This window comes from Pseudopipra pipra, chromosome 5, assembly GCF_036250125.1.
Source record: "Pseudopipra pipra isolate bDixPip1 chromosome 5, bDixPip1.hap1, whole genome shotgun sequence".
Taxonomy (NCBI): Eukaryota; Metazoa; Chordata; class Aves; order Passeriformes; family Pipridae; genus Pseudopipra; species Pseudopipra pipra.
The window spans coordinates 62205437-62227211 of NC_087553.1; the positions used below are offsets into that span (position 1 = coordinate 62205437).

At 38.7% G+C, this 21775-nt stretch overlaps 1 protein-coding gene across 8 annotated transcripts in view; it reads left to right on the forward strand.

The window, feature by feature from the left end:
• SRPK2 (SRSF protein kinase 2) overlaps window positions 1-21775 on the forward strand; it is a 141423-nt gene that overhangs the window by 30559 nt on the left and 89089 nt on the right. For 4 of the 8 annotated variants that reach the window (XM_064656762.1, XM_064656763.1, XM_064656764.1 and 1 more), the window contains exon 1: window positions 16980-17473. The exons of 2 other annotated variants lie outside the window; for them this stretch is intronic. In XM_064656762.1, coding sequence (XP_064512832.1) covers window positions 16995-17473 — 479 coding nt within the window. In that variant the 5' untranslated portion in view covers window positions 16980-16994. Of the gene's footprint in view, window positions 1-16979; window positions 17474-17791; window positions 17966-21775 lie in introns of those variants that run through there. 2 more of the 8 variants (XM_064656769.1, XM_064656768.1) reach the window with 2 other exon arrangements.

Here is a 21775-nt window from a genome sequence, read left to right on the forward strand (position 1 = left end):
GTAATATTTTCACTCTAATGATCACACTTTTGGTTTGAATTTTAACTGTATCTTTATATTTTAAAATGTTGCATTATTTGCTTTAATATAAACATTTTTATAATAAAAGTGAAAAGTCAGAATCAAAAAACATTACATGTCAGCACTCTGGGATAGATTTTGCTACACAGCAAAAGATGACATCTTTGTTGATTGACCTATTTCTCTTTTGCTTGTTACTTGGTCTGTGAAAGATTCATTTTTATTCTGTCATTCAACTGCCTGCTATTAGATTTGTTAAGTTAAAACCTTAGTTCAAAGAATGATTGCAGGACTAAGTCTTCTGTTGTTAAACTGTTCTGTTCAGTCACTCTTCAACTGATGTTTGTTAAAATGTGCCCTACTATAAGATACTTCAGTCTTCCCAATGAGGATTCTGTTTCTTGAACCTGTTGTGTGTCTAAAACCTTGTCTTCTGACAGGAATTCACGTGTTCATCCGTGAACTTAGAGTGTGGTATTAGCTTAAAAATTTTAAAAAAAAAGAATATAAAATGCACAACTGAGTTGAAAATGGTCAATAATGTTTACTATCACTGTGGCAATATCCAGAGTCTTTCAGAGCCTGACCCAGCTGCAAAATACAGACCTGAGCAGTACCTGCTCTGGAGCACTCACACTCTGGAAACAACAGAGTGGCTGTGTTGGTAGTTCTGTTGTACTGGTGACAGTAGAAATATATTTATCCCCCACTGAAATTTTAAATTTTCTAGAATAGTGAATAAAAATACTGATTCTGCTTTGGCCTTTACTATACCCATCACAGGTTATAAGAGTTTGGGGGATTTGGAGCATTATAGGGCTGAAAATGTTCTTATAGTCCTGTATGTGTCTCTTAATCCACAAATATATCTGCTTAGATATATCCCATTTAACTTTATCAGCCTGAGTGCAGTAACATCACTATTTAAATTTACCCATGCTGTTGTGTACTTCATTGTTTATATTGCCATAGAACTTTGAAAAAAAAATAGCCTCTGTTACTTTGCATAAATATAAGAATGATAATGAATGAAGGAAATGCAACAGAAATTTGTTTTTTACTTTTAAAACTTATTTTTCTTAGCCAATATCCCTGTGCACTCTTTTTTCCTTTTGTTTTTGAACTTTTATAAGTGCTTAGCTTTTTCTCCACTGATACTCTCCTTGATTTGTTGTGTCTTTCCTGTCTTGCAACTTTGTCATATCCATGTTATTTTCTTTTTCAAGGAAGAATAAATGTTAATGTCATTGATGACCTGCCTCTGTATAGGGGGATTTATTAGCTGATGGAACTATAATAGTACCTGTTCCTAACCTTTATCATATGTGGATTGCAATGAATAACAGTAATTTAAAAAACATATTTTGAACATTTGAGTGACCCCACTGTTCAACAAATTGAAAAAAAAAGATCAAAACCATAACCTTCCTTTTTATACCTTATGGAAGGAAAGTGAGTCAGTGTAATTAATACATGAAGAACGATGAAGTTAAATGATATTTTAATCCCATGTTAAATCACAACAGGAGTTAGTAACTAAATAGGTGAAGATTATATGCATTGATACAACTACCTGAATCCATACAGTAAAGGTGGGATTTGCTTGACCTCATGTGAATGTCTTCAGTGTAGGCATCCACATCCCATCTGGTTGCCCAGACTTTGTTACTGGTGGAGAGACACTGGCATTTGGGATGGTTCAGCCTGTTTGGCATTAGATTAATAATGAGTTGAACTCTGTCCCGAGTTTGCCATTTTACCATAGGTGGGAAAATTATTTTAGTAACTCAGAGGAAGATACTAAAGGTAGAATTCATTTAATCTCTCTGAAAGTTAGTGGTTGAGAATTGCCATCATGCCTCTTCAGTCAGGGGAACAAGTTAGCGTAGGAAAGCAATTTTTTCTCTTAAAAATAATGCTGATATCCTCAATGATCTCTGTAGTATGTTAGGGATTTATACACTACAGGTGCTGGGTTTGGTAGCTTTAACACTGTTCTAGCTGGATTTTTAAGAGGACCTTTGAACATAGCCAAGCATAACATAATTTAATTTACACTTTTTTGTGTACTTCTTCTGGATCTGGCCTTTTCTTTATCTAGTCACCTTACGTGCTTTCTCAAGCAGATTAACAGAGGAATGAAAAAATTGTAATAAATATCCTTAAGGGGTAAAACAAGTCTGAATATTTTATCACTGTCAGTCACTTTCCTTGGTGATATTTCGAAGTGAAAATAAACCAGGACAATGTAAAGCCTTTTTGTTTTTTTATTCTTGTTGGAGGAGTGCTTTGCTGACTCATGTTGATTGGGAGTTTTTCCAGTTTTAACATAGCAATTTGGAGGTGTTGAATATTTAAGAAAAAAAAAGAGTAAACTCTTCTTCCTTGTCTTCTAGTAAAATAAGCATGAAAAATAACAGCAAAAAGTAATCAAAACTCTGAAAAAGATCCAATTTTTAAATGCACGTTTTCCTTTTTGTGTCCACGATGTCATTCTACTGCCTTATTCACAAGTTTTTAATGGGCAAAAGCTGAATTTCTAATTTAAAAAAGCAGACACTTCAGGTTCTCTGAATATACTTTGGACTCTTAAAGTAAGTGTAAATTGTACTCAATGTGTCATATTTTCCAGTATATAGGAATCTCCAAAACATGGTTTTAAATTTCTGGTGCTGGGTACAACTTGTGGACTTGCCACTTCCTCAGCTCCTGTCATTGCATAGTTGCTTGTTTGAACAGAAGGAGGGGAGTGCAGGCTTAGGGTCTGTAGTAACGTCCTCACTGTCTTGTCCTTTTGTGGGAAAAGGAAGAATGTGTTATTTTACAGTATGTATTTTGGGGCATTGTGTAGTCAGTGCATAGAAGAGCACACATCAATCTTCCTTAAAATATTCAAAATGCTCTTTCTGTCCTTTTCCTAAACAACCTCACATTGGCTCACTTAAGTTGAGCACATTTGCTGCATTCAGTGTTTTCCCTTGCAAGATTTAGTCCTCATCTTTTTTTAGTTTGCTTTTCTTCCTACACTCTCCTGAGCTTTCTCATTCTCCTTTGTCTACTGTGTTCAGCTATCTATTTTCGCCTTGGCAACATACCTTTTCTCCCTGTCAATGTTCCTCCCTTCTCCTTCTCCCAGAAAATTTGCTGTACTTTTCTCCTGCTTAGTTTTTTCAACTGCTTTCAGTGATTTCTGCTCATTCTATTTTGTTCCCTGTATTTCCCAGTGTAGTTATTAATTAACATTTGAAGGTAAATTAGTGATTCTTATGATTTAACAAAATGACATGGTTTAGAATCAACTTTTAAGATGGTCTCTTCTTCTGATGTTTATTCATTGTTTCTCATTGTGAGTGTTAAATACCAGGAGCTAATAAAGATTATATAAACCTATTCATATTCCATATTTCCTAAAAGTAGGGTGAAATACTAGTGGCATTTAAAAGTATATAATCTTTGAAGTGTATTTCCTTCCCTTTAAGGGAGCCAGATGATCATAGGTGAGATTTGTCTGGGCTAGACTTGCCAGTCCTGTTGAAACTTGAATGATCTGATTTTCGAGCACATTATCTTCTGTGACTGTAAACTTGGATACTTTAGGCAATGGTAAATAGGATAGTGAAACTAGAAGAGAATTCAGATAATTTAACTTTCCATGCTCTTTCATCAAGTTTTTTATTTTATTAATAAAGAGGGAAATGGTCTAAGGATGGGATTCACCCTTTCTCTGAGCCCTCAGCAGAAACCTAAAATAGCAGATAGAGTGTTACCTGGCAATCTGTTTTTTCTTTCCATTTTCCTTTTCCTTTTGATGTCTTCGTGATTATTTGCACTGGTCTGTTTTTAAAACAAAGTTTCTTTTAGTTCAGTAGGGTTTTATTTTTATGAAAGACGTAACTGACACTATTGGCAGTCTGTTCAACATCGTATATTGCTTAAATGTTGCTCCAACAACTGCCAAAATTAGGACTGTGTTGTTGAAAGCCTGTCTTGCCAACAGTGAAGTCTCTGCTCACGTATGCAGGAAAAGCCTTATATGTACAGGAGTTCCGACATCCTGGTTTGAAGATGCATCTGCTGGTTACGGGCACGTGGCAGTGATGTCATTTTCTGACTCATTGGCTGCAGCCACCAAGGCTGGGACCTGGATTGGAGTGGGCTGATGGGTAGGGGTGCAGGGGAGGAGGGGGCTGGGTAATGTCCTGCACTTGTAGTGGCATCGCTCCATAAAATCTGCTTCATGCCATTGTGGAGAGGATGGGAGGTACCGGAGGGCCACGAGGAGCTACTGAGTGACATCACCACACATTTGCAGAGTGGAGAGTGATGACTCGCCACCTCCATCACTGTGTCTTCATTGCACAAGAAACTATTTGTAGCCAGCTTTTAGGCAAGACAATACCAGGTTTCTCATGTGATTGCTGAATAAGTGTTGGGGAAGTCAGATGGAGAAGGGGAGAGGGTGTGAAGAGAAAAAGGTAGAGCTAAAAAAAAATAACCTGAAAGCCTTAATGTTTAAGAGGTAGGCTTGCAGACCAGCAAAGCACACTCCTTATTTTTCATCAGCAATGGCTGCTGATGATATAATTTGGATGAGATATTAATGAACAAAGAAAAAGGCAAGCAGCAGAGATGTAAATAGCTTTACCAACTGCAAGATCAGATCTCATGCCTGTACAGACCTCTGCTTTATGTAAATACCTCCATTGTTCTGGTTACTTTTAACTCCTTTGTTTCCTATGAAAATATTTTGTCTCTAGCAGACAGAATTTTTTATGATCAGATTTTTAAAAATTTCTTATACTTACTCCTTTTCTGTCATCTTGCACATGTAGATATTTCTCCAGATTCCTTTGCAATCCTTTATTGTTTTTGCACATCTAAAAGGTTGCTTTAAAAAAAATAATCAACATCCTGTTTTTTCGAAGAACAGAGCAAAAGCAAAGAAAAGGGATATTTTGACATGTATTTGCATGTATGTATGTTTTATCTATAACATTAAGGATATTCCTAATGGAAGTCCTTCAGGACTAGAAAGCATTCATACTACTCCCTTACCTGGAAGCACCTTGTATTTTTTCTTTCCATTTTTATAAATACAGTATGTTCTTTTCCTATATATTCAATTATAGATATTTAATACATGTATGTATTATACTGTAATTACATTCAGACTTCACAAAGACAGGCATCTGAAGAATTAAAAGTATTTCTGTTCCTTACAAAAAAGGAATTGTAAGTTAGCTGAAATATAATTAGGTGTGCATTGCATGAGTGTTTAAAATTTATTAGCAGTACAATTTTATCTCCAGTAATAATTCTGAAATTTAATTTTTCTGTATTATAGCTGTACTAACAATACTGTTTCCAAAAGCTTAAACTTGATTAAGATGTAGTTTAAGAAGAGGTAGATCCATTTACTTAACTAAAATATTTCAAGATAAAAAAGGATACTCTGTTAATGGAGAATCATATTTGTTCTCAGGTACAATCATTACATCTTTGTTGCTGTTACTAGGTGTGTATGTTACAAAGACAATTTCCTTCTGTGTGGTGTCTGGGTTTTTTTGCTTTCAACAGTGGTGGTTATGGCAGTGGGAAGGCAGATTCATGTGTGAGAGGCAGGTACGATTACAGTTGGTGCACGTGCATTTTGGATTACTGGAATGTGGTGGTGGATTCATGTTAAGTTCCTTCTGCCACTTGGGTGCTTGACCTCAGAGGTAGCAAAGGTGTGTGCAGGTGCCATGATCCAAAGCCTTTTCCTTGCAGTAATTGGTCTGGCAGGCTCTAAGAGGGTTTCAGTGTTCTTCAAGGGTTTGTATTGGCCCTTAAGTTGTCTCTTCAATAAGAAACAAGCTGCCAAGAGCATACTGAAGGATGGCTGACTGGTTGCATACAGAATTTTGAAGTTTTGTGTTATATTGGGAAGGTTGCTGTGAGACAAATCATTCACTGGTGACTGATACCCAGAGCCTCTACTATGTAGTGCATGTGGTCAGGCTTATTTACACAGGAGTTGTGTCCAAATATAGGAACTAAAGGTAAACCCAGGAGTATTGGATGTTATTTGGTGAGTGTGGCATGGTACAGCTGGCATCAGTATCTTGTTTTTGGCACTTTTAATGGAGGCTGAGGATGTTCCTCTTGCTCTTACTCCTTCTTCATGTACGAAACACTTTTTGTTTCTCTCCTCTTCCCTTTGTCTCCTTCATTATAAACCATAAGGAACATCTTATATGAAGTTTGACAGAGACAACTGTGTAACCTGCCTGGTGTTCCTGAAGAGTTGTACTTTGTGTACTGATCACCACATGGCCCCATGTCCCTGTGGGGCACAAATCACTGCTGAAGTGGAGAGGTTTTTGGCTTACTTTGTGCTTGGGATGACATGTGCTTTTCGGATGGAGCTTTTTCGGAGAGCTGCTTGTACTCTTATGAGGCCAGGAAAGGTGAAACAAATCCTGTCTCATGCTCATGTTCTAGAGGAACTGAGCTGAGAACATCTCTTTGCACCTGAGAATTCAAGGAGTATAAGAACCTGATGACCTGCTGGATAAGAAATGTCGAAAACCTTGCAAGAGTATTTGGAAAAGCCAGTTATGTAGATACTGTGGTGATCATCACAATGTAAAAACTTACTGAAAAGCATTCAGTGAATATCCTGTCAAAATATCTCAATTTAAAAATATTTCTACTATAGGGATTTCTAACTGTAAAATTTGTGACAAAAAGTAGAAAATACAAAGCAGTGAATGATAATAAAAAGTAAGACTTAGGAGAAATTCTAACCTGAAGTTTAAGGTCATAACATGTATCCAATAATTGTGACCCAGTTTAATCCTTTTGGGTAAATCATGTAGCTTCATCTCCTAGGAGAGGCAGGAATCTGTGTGCAAGGTTTTATGAGTCATTGCTTTAGTCTTTGTAGGGTAACACGCGCTTGACTCAATCTGGATGAATAGAAACCTGTTTTTTCTTCAAGGCTGGAATTTAATTTCTCATTCTGCTACATTAGAGCAATTTATTTTTTTCATGGATTTTGAAGAAAAAGCACATAACAAATGAGTGGAAAAATAATAGTAGTTGAAAATATGAACAGCACTTAAGGCATTTAGGCAAATTATAGACCAGAAAGAAAATGCTATTATCAGAAGGATCCTAACACAATAACAATTGTACACTAGATTGTAAAAGGAATAAATTAGAAATATTTTGGATTAGAAATCAGAAATTACTCGTTTTGTCTAGTGAGTTAAGTCGGTAAAGATATTAGAAGTGATGTAGTTTAAGAGTGTCTAACACTCCATTATTTTGCTGGAACTTGAATTTTTTTCAACTTCAGCAGAAAAGCTGTCCATGCACACCCAGCAAACCATTTGCCTTGCTCTAGACAAGGTTTGGAAAATACAGCTAATGACTTACTGTGTTTTAACTTGGATTAATAACTTCTTAAATTACTCTGTCTCTACTACCTAATGTCCAACTGTTTCCATATGGAGATGTTTTTTGCCTAGTAATAGAAAACAATTGGCAACTGATTTTCAAGGGCAGGAGGATACATTTTAACATACTTAAAATATTTTTGGGTTTCTTTTCCTCAAAATGGATAAACTCGTAGAAATAACCTTTCTGTTTCCCAGCAGCTCTAAGAAATTTTCTCAACTATGTCCTTGCCCCCTCCAAACAAAAACCTTTCTCATGAAGGTTAAATACATATAAATAATGAAATTCAGTATATAAATAATTAGGAAATAACAAGCACTGTCATGTTTGGGGTTAATAGTGCTTTCTTTGGTGTGCTTTACTGGTATTTAATGTGACAAGTAGTTATGCAAAAAGAAGTTTAATTTTTTTTTTTCCTTTGCAGAAAGGCTTTTTGTACAACCACAGATTTTCAAACAAACTTTTGGCAGAGTTGGTAATTGGCCTGAGATGGGAGGAGAGAGGGAAAAGCAACAACTTGGTGCTGGGCATACATCTGGTACAGCAAACGCTGCCAGACTCAGCAGAACCACCAGAATGAAGAATTCCTCTTACTGTCACCTTTGTGTTTCAGTAAGCACTTTATTAATGAGTTGTACAGTCTGGCAAAAGATCAAATGACAGATTATGTCAACAAGGCTTAGTTAAGTTACATGGGTGACTAAAAGAAATTCAAATTCAATGTTAGGTTTAACTGCAATTCTGCTTTCTTGTGTTCATAATGGGCTGTTTGTAGAGTAATTGTAGCATGTCGTAATGCTTTTCTTCTTAAATACCTAATGCTTCCTCAAATTTATCTACAAACTTCCTTCAAAGATTCCCATATATAATTTGACTTTTAAAAAATTCTTCCCAGGTATTACTTATGTGACTTATGTTATATATTTATATATTTGGAAAGTAATTATTTAAACAAATAGAAGGCAAATTAATCTGTGTATTTTGTATGCTTTCTTCCTTTTTGGAGAAGCAGAAACAAACTTGACTGTATTGTGGATGCTCTCAAGCTTCTCATTTCCACTCTTGTGATCTGCAGTGTATGTTTCCTTTCCTACCATGTTTCATTCCTTTCTGTATCCTGTGTTTTTCAAGGTCCTCCTCATGGTGAAAATTCAGCAAAATGAAGTTTTAAAATGATAGTACTGTTGTTGCTGTTTTTCTTGAATAAAATACCATTTTTAAGTATGTCCTCAATGAATGATCTTCCATTTTTGTCTGCAAAAACAAGACAACGACTACCATTAAAGGTATATAAAGGTATATATCTGTCTCTCAGATTAGCTTTGGCCTCTATTCATGTTAAGGAGAACAGTGCTAAACACGTAGCAGTCATTTGGATGAAAGATTTCTGTCTTTAAGAATTAGGGTAGATTTAACTCTTGGGTACTAACCGGGGATACTAAGCCATTTTGAAGGAAGACAGGTTTTCCTCAGAATATTTTGTAAAAGTATTACTTTTCAACCTCAGCTCAGGTATGGAAAACTCAGTTTGGAAGGATAACAGTGATATTACTATGAATATATTCTTTAAAAGTACCTGAGCAGATGATTCCAGTAGAGTTTTTAGTATATCAGAAATGTGAAAAATCAATGTTTCTCTGTCTCTGAGATCACTAGAAGATCAGATGTAACCTGTAGTTTTTTAAAGTGAAAGATTCACTACTGTTAAACATTAAGTCCATTTAATGTACTTATAGATACTGAGTAAATCCATCTTTCCGTTTATACAAGTGAAAGTAAATGATCCATCAGTGCTGGTCACTTTGTAAACATCACCTCTGAAGGGCACAGGAGCAGGCAATTCCCAAATGTGGGAGGTCAGGCAGGTGAGGCAGAAGGCTGATTTGGCTGAAGAGGTATCTTCTCTTGGAGATAAGGCAAAAAAGGAAAGTGTATGCCCAGGGGCAGCAAGATCAAGTGACATGGGAAGAATTCAAAGATTCTGCCTGTTGCTGTAGGGAGAAAATTCATGTGGCCAAAGCTCAGTTGGAGTTGAAGCTGCCAGAAATGTGGGGGACAATAAAAAGAGTTTTTTTCAAATATATTAATGGCAATAGGCAATATAGAAATATCATTGGCACCTTACAGGATGAGGATGGTCACCTCACAAACAGCAATAGAGACAAGGCAGAGGTGCTTAACACTTCCTTTGCCTCTGTCTTCAACATGGACTATGGACCAAGGGGGTCTCAGTGCCGTGAGCTGGAGGACCATGACTGCGAGAAGGATCAACTCCCAGTCAACCCTGAAATCGTGTGAGATCTGCTGCTACAGCTGAATTCCTGCAAATCTGTGGGGTTTGATGGGATTCATCCCAAAATCCTGATGTCATCACAAGGCCTCTTTCACTGATTTTTGAGTGGTGTTGGGAATCCAGAGAGGTCTCGGCTGACTGGAAGCTGGCGAATGTCCTGACTTTCAAGGAGGAGGACCTGGGAAACTACAGGCCTGTCAGTGTCACCTCAGTGCCTGGTAAAGTTATGGAGAAGATTATTCTAGAAAGTATTGAGAAACACCTGAAAGACAATGCAGTCATTGGTCACAGTCAGCATGGCTTTGTGAAAGTCCTGCTTATCAAACCTGATTTCCTTTTAAGGCAAGGTAACCTACCTTATTGATCAAGGGAAGCCAGTGGATGTAATCTTTTTGCATTTGAGTAAAGCTTTCCATACTGTCTCTCACAGGATCCTTCTGGACAAAATGTCCAGCACACAGCTGGATAAACACACCATGTGGTGGGTGAGCAATTGGCTCACGGGTGGAGCACAGAGGGTAGTAGTGAATGGGGGAACATCAGACTGGAGACCTGTCACTAGTGGGGTTCCACAGGGCTCCATCTTGGGCCCTGTGCTCTTCAACATCTTCATAAATGAATGACTTGGACACAGGACTGGAAGGGACACTAAGCAAATTTCCAGATGACACAAAACTGGGAAGAGCTGTTGACTCCCTTGAGGCTCTGCAGGGAGGCCCTGCAGAGGGACTGATGTCTTGCCTCAAATTAGAGAGCTGGGCAATCACCAGCCATAGGAAGTTCAACAAGGGAAGGGGCTGGATTCTGCACCTGGGATGGGGCAACCCTGGATGTCTGTACAGACGGGGGAATGAGATGCTGGAAAGCAGTGCCATGGAAAGGGACCTGGAGGTCCTGTTTGATGGCAAGTTGCATATGAGTCAGCAGTGCCCTGGCAGCCAGGAGGGCCAACCATGTCCTGGGGGGCATCATTCAGAGCGGTAACTAAATCCTGACTCTTACAAAAATGTTTTAAATGCTGTGCATTTCATTGTTACTGACTTTGTCTTACACATGCCTTTAGGAAAGGAGGGAGTTTGCTTTATCATTTTGAAGTAAACAGTTTCTTAAAATGGTGATTTTAATATTTCAAGTACAGCATAACCTTAAAAGTTCTATTGTAATTTCCTCATGCCCTGAGCAAAATATTATTTATGATACTGAAGAGGAATAATACTAAAAATATTAATGTAATCTCCCCAACAGGAGATTGCAAACAGCTGGTTTTCTGTCACTTATTCTTCAGTGATCAGTGAGGCACTCACTGGCTTGTGTTTCAGCATTGCTGTGAATGTTATGCATGAGACACGTGAAGAAGTCTATAAACATACTGGTTTGTTTTTTTTTTCTCACTTCAAAAGCTTAGTAACATCTTGAAGAACAATTTATTTTAGGGCAGTTATACTCTCTGTGCTTCCATACTACCCCATTTAGTATTCATATATTTATCAAATTTAGGCTTGCTCCGTGTTTGTGCCATTTTGAAACCCCTGGTGCCAGAGCCTGTGATTCTATTTTAGAACGATTTATTTTAAAAGTACATGATCTAAAACATAGCAACAAGTGAACCTCTCAAGTTGTGTGTAAATCTGCCTAATGTTGTCTAGTGATACCCAGTGCCTCATTGGGAGAATTTTATTTTATTGCCGTCTATACTGTTTAACATGTCACTTGTACACTTGTCCACAGCTCAAAACATAGATCTGTCCACGTAAAATCACATCAGTGATACCCAAGTTCCTAATTCATTTCTTGACTTCAAGGCTGAAAATTTACTTAGAATAGGTAATTTGATTAATTTGCTTTGTGTAGTATTTTCATGTCGGTCTTTAGAGATCGATTTGGGAAGCAGGATTATTTCTTTTAACAGTAACACTGGAAGTAGTCAGCTTAGAGCAGGAGAAGGGTTTTATAGGCAAATTATAAGATCTAAGCAGCTGTAGCACCAATGTGACATAAGTATGGAAAAGACAATGGAGAATAGACTAGGATGGATATTGATAGGGAAAAAGATGTTTAAAGATAGTGTAGAAGAAAGACTAAAAACACCTCAAGTTTGTGTCCTAACATACATACCGCACAGAAAATGGAAGAAAAGCCCTAAATCTATTTATGATCAGCTTACACTAACAAAACATGTGGATGAGCCTACTTATTAATTAAAAAATAAGTATATTTTTCTTTCATCTGTTAAGTATAATGTTTATTTTAAAAAGAATGCATGGAAATTTGGGTGGCAAGGGTTTACATTGCAAAAAAATGAAGGTACTTCTGTTTAGCTGCCACTTCATCTCATCCCTTACTCCCAAAAGGGGGGTGGGGAGAAGCTGTATTAGTTGAGTTCTGCAACAGTGGATCTCTGCCCTGGATAAATTTAATACATGCACCGTCAGTAAGATATTTTAATCTTGACTGATGAACATTTTGTAGACCATTGAGATAATCTGTTTGCGGTAGACATGATTAAATTTTTAGTGAAACAGTGACTTCTGTCAGTTGACTTTGAAATTGTGGTGACTCTGATATCTACCCATATGTTGTAGGGAACAGTTTGTGCAGTGTCATATACCTTGTCCGCACTTTTCCATCTGTTCTTGAGCAGCATCTAGGGTTTTTTTTTCCTTTCTTTTCTTGTGGAGAGCTCTGTGTGTTTTTTATTGATAAAAATAAATAAACAAAACTCCGGGTTAGTTCTGCTCCCCTGTTTTTTTTTTTCCAGATTATATTTATATTCCTCAGAGATTCCTAGTTCCCATGTCGGATTTTTTTCTTTTTTTTTTTTTTTCACATTATTGAAATAAAAGAACTTCTCTTATTTGTCTTGCATGAAGAGTTTCTTCCCTTACCCTTTCTGAGGTGATTTGTTCTAGAATCATTGTGGAAATGTCAGGTTTCTTGGAACCTTTGGCATGATGCTCTCCAACAAGTCCCCTTTGAGTTTAGAAAGTGCCAGCATCTCTTTGTAGAACTCTGCTCTCCATTTTTCCAAGCCTTTGGTCTCTTATTTTTTGACAAAGCAAATTATCTTTTTCTAAAAGAAGTTCCCTTCCTGTTTTAAGTTACTGTGGTGTCTTTTTGTCTGGTCTAACACACAACTTACACCTGAACATCTCAGAGGACACAAACATCTAGGCTGAAAAAAAAAATTCTGAGCACAGATCCCTCTAAAAGGTTAGTTTCTGCTTTGTTTTGGTTGAAAAAAATAAAAATCCTGATGATTATGAAGTCATTTTGGGCAGTGCAGAGCCTTTCTGTTTTTTGTTTTCATTCAATCACAGCTTGAATAGTATGGCTTTAGAGACTTAGTGTATCTGCTTTGCTCAGGCCTTGGCTGAGAGCCAGTTGTCTGCCACTCAATCTGTACAGAGTGCAAAATTCCTCAAAGTAGGCTGATAAAGTGCATGGAATGACTGAGGAGTTGGTGACAATGATACTGCCCAATAATTTATATAATAATTTATAAAAATAATTTATTGTTATTCTGTAACTGGAGAAATCAGTTGTATTAACTGCTGCTTTGAGATTTGCAAGCACTAATTTTCATTCATCTTCATCTTTTTTTCAGCCAGTGTTATGATCTATTCTTCTGGGTGTGGTTCTACTTATAGTAGAACTTGTCTTTTTGTGGCCTCTCAAATTGGGACGGTACAAAAATCAGTGAGAACATAAGTGCTTGCTCACTAAGCAGAGATTCACTGTACCTCCGGGTGCTGATCACTGCAATTATCTAATTAACTCATGAAAGCCTGTAAAGGTGTGGTTCTTTGTCCTGACCAGCCCAGCATTTACCTCTGGGCCACAGCACTTGAAGATCAACCAAAAGTGAAAGTGTTAGTTCTCTTTGTTAGGTTGGAGGGTCTTGAACCAAGAGGCCTTCAGGAAGAGGTGCTGAATTTGAAGGGTTTTTTTCTTTTTTTATTTGGACTTGAGATGCAATTTATATGTTCTAATAAATTCTGTAAATGAGCCCATATTTCTGGATATGTAAATTATAAAAAAATCAAAATAAAAAAATGAAAACATTACTGTTTCTGCAGCTATTAGTCTCTTATGGCCTAAAGGCACTTAGTGTAAAACTCATCTGTCTTATTTTGGGGATATTATTTTATCAGGAGTAAAAATGATGGTATCAGCCTGACCTTGATGGTGCAGTATGGATGTGTAAAGGTACAGATTTGCTTTTAAAAATGAACAAAATGGGTCCACTTGTAAAAGTCTTAGATAGCAGAGACAAGAGATAGGTAAATCCCAAATAAGAAAATATTTCAAGTTGACAGAAGAGAAAAAGGGGAAAGAAAAAACTCCAAAACCTTGTGATGGAAGTTTTATCAACTTGTGGAATGGAATGCTTGTTAAAACACTAGAATTTTTTTCTCCTATGAAATCTCATTTAAATTCTTACAGCTGTATTAAATATATCTTTGTTGCCACTTGGTTACCAAAAATAAAACTATATTACGTGCTAAAATACCACGGGGAAGAAATGTTTTTGAATCTCTTGGAACATCTAGTGACTTAAAATTTGCAGTGAAGTAACTTATATTTTGGATTTTGTTTTTAACATTTGTAGGGTATTGTTAGTCTTAATTGTGATAATCTCTAGACATCCATTGAAAAGCCTATGTGGAGGCTTGATTATGGAGTGGATCAGTTGATCACTTTATTTCAGACTGCAGACTTTGTTTTGCTATAAAGTCCTGCCTTGTTAGTATCCATTTATATAATCAATTTTCAATTTTAACAGGGTTAAGCATGTTCAGAAGGAATTAAAAAAACTGTTGGATTATCAGATCGAGGAACATTTTTATAGTCAGTCAGTGCCAAAGATCTGTGGTAGGGGAAATGAGCTTTGGTTTGCATCTCAGAATTCTCAATTTTATCTCTGTCCAAAAGTGAGAGTAAGCAATTGAGAGCACCGCCTTCTGACATTCCTTCATAAAAAAGGGTGGGGGAGGAAAAGCCGAGTACTAAAGGGATAAGTTTGCTCCACAAAGTTTTTGCAACCTTTAGTCTTCTCCATCCTGCAAAAGTTTCTGTGATGTAGCTTTTAGTACTGACAATACAAATGTGTTATCACAATGGGTAATGAAAGCATCCTGTTCTTGTTGAACCATATTGGGTCAGAGTAAGAAGAGAGAATCCAAAAAGAATTGCAGGTGTGTTGGTCCTTAAAAAAAAAGTAGAAGTACTCACTTTTAACCTGTGTGATACAAAATAGGTGTATATTCAGAGACTTGTCACAGTAACTGTTTTCTGAATTTTCTTAAAAGCATTGTCTTTCTTAGAAATATTTTTGCAGTGTTCTGAAAATATGGTTGAGTTATGCAGTAGATCTTTTTGATCATACTGTGCCACTGTTCTTTGGTCTATTTGATCTTGTTTAAAACAATAATTAAAATAAGTAGCAATATATCCAGTGCATTTCATAATTTGTGTGATCAACACCAATGTCCTATGTTGCACTACAAATCTATTTTAAAATAACAGATGATTGTATAGTTGAAAATGAAGAGGTATTAAAGCTGTTTGTGGAGCCTTTGTGCCATACAGCATAGTTCTTAACATGTCAGAAGTTTTTTTACTGTAATATGAGTGGGTTTTCCAGTGCTCAGGTGTTAGCCACCGTGTGGTTCTAAGTTATACTAACAGCTATACTTGATTACAAAAGTAGATAATTTGGTGTTCGAGGTGCTCACTGGTGTTTTATCATAGATTGTTGGGTTGTTTTTTAATTGGAAAAAATCCCCAAACAGTATCCCAGGGAGTTTAGTTGATGCTGTCATTCCATTTTGTTAGCTGGAGAACTGAGGCACAGAGGGAAAGATGCACGTGGCCTAAGTGAGAACTGCTATGGAACTTTGGTAGTGAGGTCCGAGAGACCAGAGCAGCAAACTTGTTCTTTAGCAGGCTGCAGTTCTGGAGCTGCCCAGAACCTGGGAGGCTTCCTGACTGCAGCCTGGACTTTCCTGCAGCAGCTGGACTTCTGCCTGGGTCGGGATGTGCGTCTGGGTATGCAGGGAAGTCTGCTGGTAGCTGTGACTGTAGGAGCACCTGCTGCCTGGGATGGACAATGGTAAAGGAAGGTTTTTTATGGTCCTTGCAGTCACTCAGTGGAGCCAGTTGTGGACATACTGACATTTCACAGACATGTCTTCAAAGATCTGAGAAGCATGTACTTTGGATTTGAGAACTGAGATACTTGGAGTTTCCTCTTATCAGTATCTTTTGGGAAGAACAAGTGGCATATGCTTGATGAGGTGATAATCACTGCTGGCTTGCAACCCTTCCACCAGAGCGTGAGGATGGTAAACTCATTCAAGCAGTTATATTTTTGCAACTTTTGTTGGAAAAAAAAAATCTAGCTATCCAGTTTCTCTTCTGTTTTCAGAAATTTCTGAGGCTTTGTACCTGAGATGTGTGTAAAGAGAGGAAGAGAGGTCAGATTGAAGCTCTTCTGTCACAGAATGGTTACTCCCAAACAGCGGCTGTAAACAAGTGGACATAGTGTTGCACAGGTCTTACCAGTATTTCCATAGGTGGCACTACTGTCTCTGGTGAGGATAGGATCTTAAAATGATGCTCACATCCATGATATGGTTCTTTGTATTTTTTGGGTCACCAACCTCTTGACTCCAGAGCTCGTGGTGAATTCATTTTTCAGTCGTGTCTGTCCTGCTTTGACAGGATCTTGTGCACCGAGTGGCAGGGTGATCTCCCCTTGGTGACAGCCACTCCGGGTGTCTGTGCCCGGGTGCGCTGCCAGGCGTTTCGGGAACAAGACACCAGCCCAGGCCTTACAGGTGCTGGATTGGTGATTACAGGATCACAGAATATCCTGAGTTGGAAGGAACCCAAAGGGATCACAGAGTCCAACTCCTGGCCCTGCACAAGACCATCACCAAGAGTCACATCATGTGCCCAAGAGCATTGTCCAAATTCTTCTTGAACTCTGTCAGGCTTGGTGCTGTGACCACTTCCCTGGGGAGCCTGTTCCAGTGCCCAACCACCCTCTGGGTGGATTAATAGGTATTAAAAAAAAAAAAAAGAAAAAAGAAACATTACTTTTCAAGGTATAGTCAGAGGGCATTAGAGGCAGAGCACTAAAACCCCAAATCCAGCTCTGCCTAGCGCCTTCCATGTCTGGTTTCTCACTCGTGCACGAAAGTAGTGATTTAATACCTCGTTCTTTGTGACAAAAATGATTCAAAGAGCCATATTTTTCAGGGCTTTTGATCTGCAAGGTTTTCGCGGGTGTGCAGCCCATCTCCGCGGGGTAACCGGGAAGGCGATCCGTGCCGCGAACCCTTCCTTTCGGCGTTTTTCCCCGGGGCAGGTCCCCCCCGCGTTGTCCCCCGCGGCGAGGGCGGCGGTGGCGCGGCCCCCGCGGCGCCCGCGCGGGCCGTGGCGCGGGGCGGCGCCCCCCGCGCGGCGATGGTTGCGCCCGCCCGCCGCGCGCGGTCATGTGCGCGGGCCCGGCCCTGCGAGCGCGGCTGGGCGGCCTCGCAGAGCGCCGCGTCCCGGGCCTCCGGCGGACAAAAGGGCGCAGGGAAGCGGCTCCCCCGGAAAAGCGAGGGCAGGCGGCGCCGGTGGTGAACGTTTTCTGATTTTTCCAGAAATCAAGCAGAAGACTGAGCTGCTGATGTCAGTTAACTCTGAGAAGTCGTCCTCTCCAGAAAGGTACGGCCGCAATCCCCCCCGTCCGCATGAAACGCAGGGGCTTCTCCCTTCTCCTCCTCCGCGCTGCTGGCATTGTGCGCGTGCTGCATGCTGGATACCGCTCCGTGCCCACCCCGCCACGGCCGCTCCTGTTCCTTGAGCTTGTGTGCATTTCTGCCGAGGTTTGTCGGTCCCATCCCTGTCTCCCGGAGCCCGGCGGGCTGCAGCATGCGGATCCCGGCGGGGCGGGCTGGGCTGGTGCGGACCCCGCGCCCGCTCCTGTCACGCATCGCAAAGACCCCGCGGTTCCGACGGGCTCCTTCCAGCTTAGGTGGATAGGAAATAGAACTTGGCGAAGCGTTTCATGTGGAAAAGGGAGTGTCCTTTGGAAAGTAGCTCAGGAATCGCAAATCCCCCAATTAGTCACATTCTGTAAGATAGATGTGATCCCCGTTCGAGTCTGTGCTAGGAAATGGAGCAGTCGCTGCATGCAGTAATGGTTCATGCCTGCAGGTAAGGACAAAATGACTCAGAAGTGTTTTTAAAGCAATTATTTTATCTGTCAGTCAGATTAGTACAATTTCAAGTAGCTGTTTCATTTTTAAAGAAATACTTAAGAGGTACTAAATGAACATTTAAGTTTTCTGACGTGAAATAGCCTCCTGGTGATTATTTTGTTGATTTTAAATAATCCAGCCTTGCTCACTTCTGTTTTCCTTGCAAGTGAATTTTAGAAGATTTTTATTTTCGAAACTGCTTAAATCCAGAGAAACATATCATATTTCCCCCCCCTAATTATTTACAGTAATGATTTTGCCTGTATGCAAAAGACCCACCAAATGTTCTATTTTTGCCATTTTAATATTGGACATTGGGACGTTGGGAAAAAAAAAATTAATTTTAGGTAAAAACGTGTGTTAGGCTGAAATTATTACCTAAGTATATTTTATTGAATGGCTCAGTACAACGTGATAAGGCACTGCATGCTATCTTAAGGAAACAGGCTAAAAGACATCTTTCAGAATGAACGAGTGCTGTGTGGCATGCATGGTTTTAAAAACCAAAATGAGCAATTTAATTTGATTTATAAGTATATTTGTGTAGGATAGGAAGAAGCAAACTGCATTGCCTTTCACCAGCTGTAGTTATAACAAAATATCAGCTATGAGAGAGACAGAAAATGGTGGGGGGGAATGGGATGTTAAGTCACCTTTCCAAAATGGAGAAATATAAGAAGAGCTTTGAGAGAGATTTTATTATTTATTTTTTCAAAATGAAGAATGATGAGTGAAAATGTCAGTGTTTATTTGTTAGCCTTTATCCCAGCGTATGCCAAAAATTCTTAAATACAAGGCTCATAAAATGGTGGTGTTAACAGAGAGGATGATGGAGTGAAAATAGTAAAGGAAACAGGTGTTAACTTGATTTTTGGAAACACTTTTGTTGGCATTGCTGTGGGGAAATTTGGTATATAATACAGATATTTATCTTATCGATATGAATTTTCTACAGCACCCGACAACTGATCAGTGTGGTTTTGAGCAGAACATGCTCATAGTTGAACTAATGGTAGTCCTAGACAGAAGAGGTCCTTGTAAAGGATTGTAACACACAATTAGAAAAAGATACATTTGTCTGAGATTCATTTGTAAGCCATTCATTAAAAAGTAAGATTTTTTAAAACAGCGTGATGTGAATGAAGATTAAAATGTGAATATTATATATGGACATAGATTTCTTTTAAGGCTTTAAATATGTAATACTGTTCACCTGGAGATTGATTTGACATATCAGCTGTGTGGTCAGTTATAAATTAAAACAACTCAATGTGTTATAGGAGATTTTTTTTTTAATAACCACATTCTTTTCACCTATCCAAAAACAGATTGAATTTTTTGCAAGCTGTTATGAAACAGTGCTGTCTGTCCTATTAGCCTCCAGTTCCTTTCAAGGCCCTTTGAAAATTGATGTGTAAGAATTTAAAAAAAAAATAAATTATAATATTGAGTATCTGAACTGCTGAACTGTCCTTAATCTGCTCTGTAGAATAATTGTGCTTGTACCCTACAGACATGAGAATATGCATGGTTTTGACAAACACGGAAAGGGAATTCATACTTGCATATTTATTTATTTATTGCCAGTTTTTTACCCTTGCTCCTAGTGGTTGGACTTTTTGAGAAGCTCGAGTTGTCTGTGTGGGAATGCTGGGTGGAAGGAAAGAGTCCATGGCTTGTTTCTTGTTTTCCACGCTAGCAGAGGCTGCTAGACAGCGCTTGCATAGCTGGAGGGGAGGGGAGGGGAGAGGAGAGGAGGTGCTCTGTGCACTTACAGAAACCGATGAAATGGGAATAGAGAAGCAGTGAGGGAGAAGCCCATTACTTGCCTCTTTCTTTGGTTGGTCTTTGTTTTTACAAGACAGTTTAGCGTTTGTAGGTTTTCCTGCTCATTTGGCAAGTTCAACATGCTGTCACGTCCTAATGATGAGAAGGAAGCTGGAATATAATGGATGGTTTGGCTGTTATGGAAGCTCAGCGTTTTAGAAATCCTGCAGTGCTCTCTTAGGATAGTTGTTTGTTGTGTTTTTAAGAGGCTTTCAGGAGACATTAACAAGAAAGATGAACCCTTTTGTTGAGGAACCTCTGAGATATTAAAGACATTGGCAGCCTTGAAAAGTAAATTAATACAAACCTGAGACATTGTTCATAGATTCGTCTTTCTTTCCCCTTCTCCCTAGAAAAACTGTAGTTGCAGATGTGAGGGGATAAGATATCCCATAACACACCAAAAAAAACAGGTATTCATTAAGCTGACATGATCAGACAGCATCTATAAGACCTAAATTTCCGAGTAGTTAATGCTGCCCATGAATGTGTTAGCAGCCTCTGACAAAGTCCTTGTTCCTTGTTGATAAGGTAACCCGGGTAACTGCGGATGTGTGTGTGCACATGGACGGGTGTGGTGGATCAGGTATCCTGCTGCAGCTTGTGTCACTGAATTGATTTGTTTGGGTGTCTGAGCTTTAAGTAGACCATGGAAATGTGTTCCTACAAGGTGCTTACGGTGTGGCACACACGTGAGTTCTTTATCTAATAGGCAGTAATTTAACTTCTCCCGTGTGCTTTACCTTTCACTGGAGGCTGCGTGAGGTTACTGGTCCAAACCTTGCAGATGTCAGGAGGAAGCAAGTAGCAGCACCCAGACAGAGGAGGATGGTCTTTCAGGAGTCCTCCAAGAAAGCAAAAATACTTTCATTTCTCTTGTATGAGTTATGCCCTCATCTACAGTACAGTGAACCCTTTGAGCTGCAGATTTTCTTTTTTGCCTTTTTAAGGGCTTTGTGGAACTGTTGGTAAGTTTCTGTTTCATTTTGAGAAAAGTCAGTTCTTCTCCCAGATCACTTTCTACTCTTTAGCCTGCAAACCTAATGTATATAGTATTTTTCTTATTTATATTTTAGGACAGAGAACTAGGTATTTTTTAAGTCTGATTTTGAATTCTAAATTTGTCATCTTAGCAATGCAGTTTGACTATGGCATGTTTACTGGTAAAGATTATTAGCAAGGCTGATGAGTCTCAAGTGTTTGACCTGCTCTTTTTGTCTCTCTCTGCAAAGGCTGCATGCTCATGTTTCTTTGAAATGAGTTTCTGCTTCAGTGTTTTCCAAAAAAATTAATAGCAGCCACTTATGAGCAGTCTTAAAATAGATAAGTGGTATGTGTGTAATTCAATTTTTATGATTTTGAGGGGTTTTATAAATAACAGTAAAGGGAAGATACTTTCAAGTGACAGTAGGACAGCCAAGTTTGTGTTAATCAATGTGTAGAAGTATTTGGGGTGGGGTGGTGCAGGCAAGGTTAAAGGAATGGTGGTTTTGGTTTGGGGTTTTGGACTTTTTTTTAGCCTTGGGCTATGTATACCCCTCTCTCTTTGTAATTTATCTTTGCAAAGCAAATTAATGTATTTCTCAGTCCTTTTATGTGGTTTCTTCATCAGATCATGCCAAGAATGCAGTCAGGGATAAAGGAAGAAGAAATCTAAAATAATGAGGAGGAGGAGAAAAGATGGAGACTGAGTAATGTCTGCTTCTTTTTCGAAAAGACCTAATGTTAATTGTGAGAAGAGGCATTGTAAAACAAGTTATGATGCTGAAAGATTCCTTCAGGTTTAGGAACGTGAGGGAATTTTTTTATTCTGCTTTTGTGTGTGGTTTTCTTTTTTTAGTTTAATTTAATTGTGGATGCACTACGTCTCCTAAGGCAGAAATGTAACTTGTACTAAAATGTAAAAATAATGTTTAAGGTAGAAAAACCATCAGCTTAC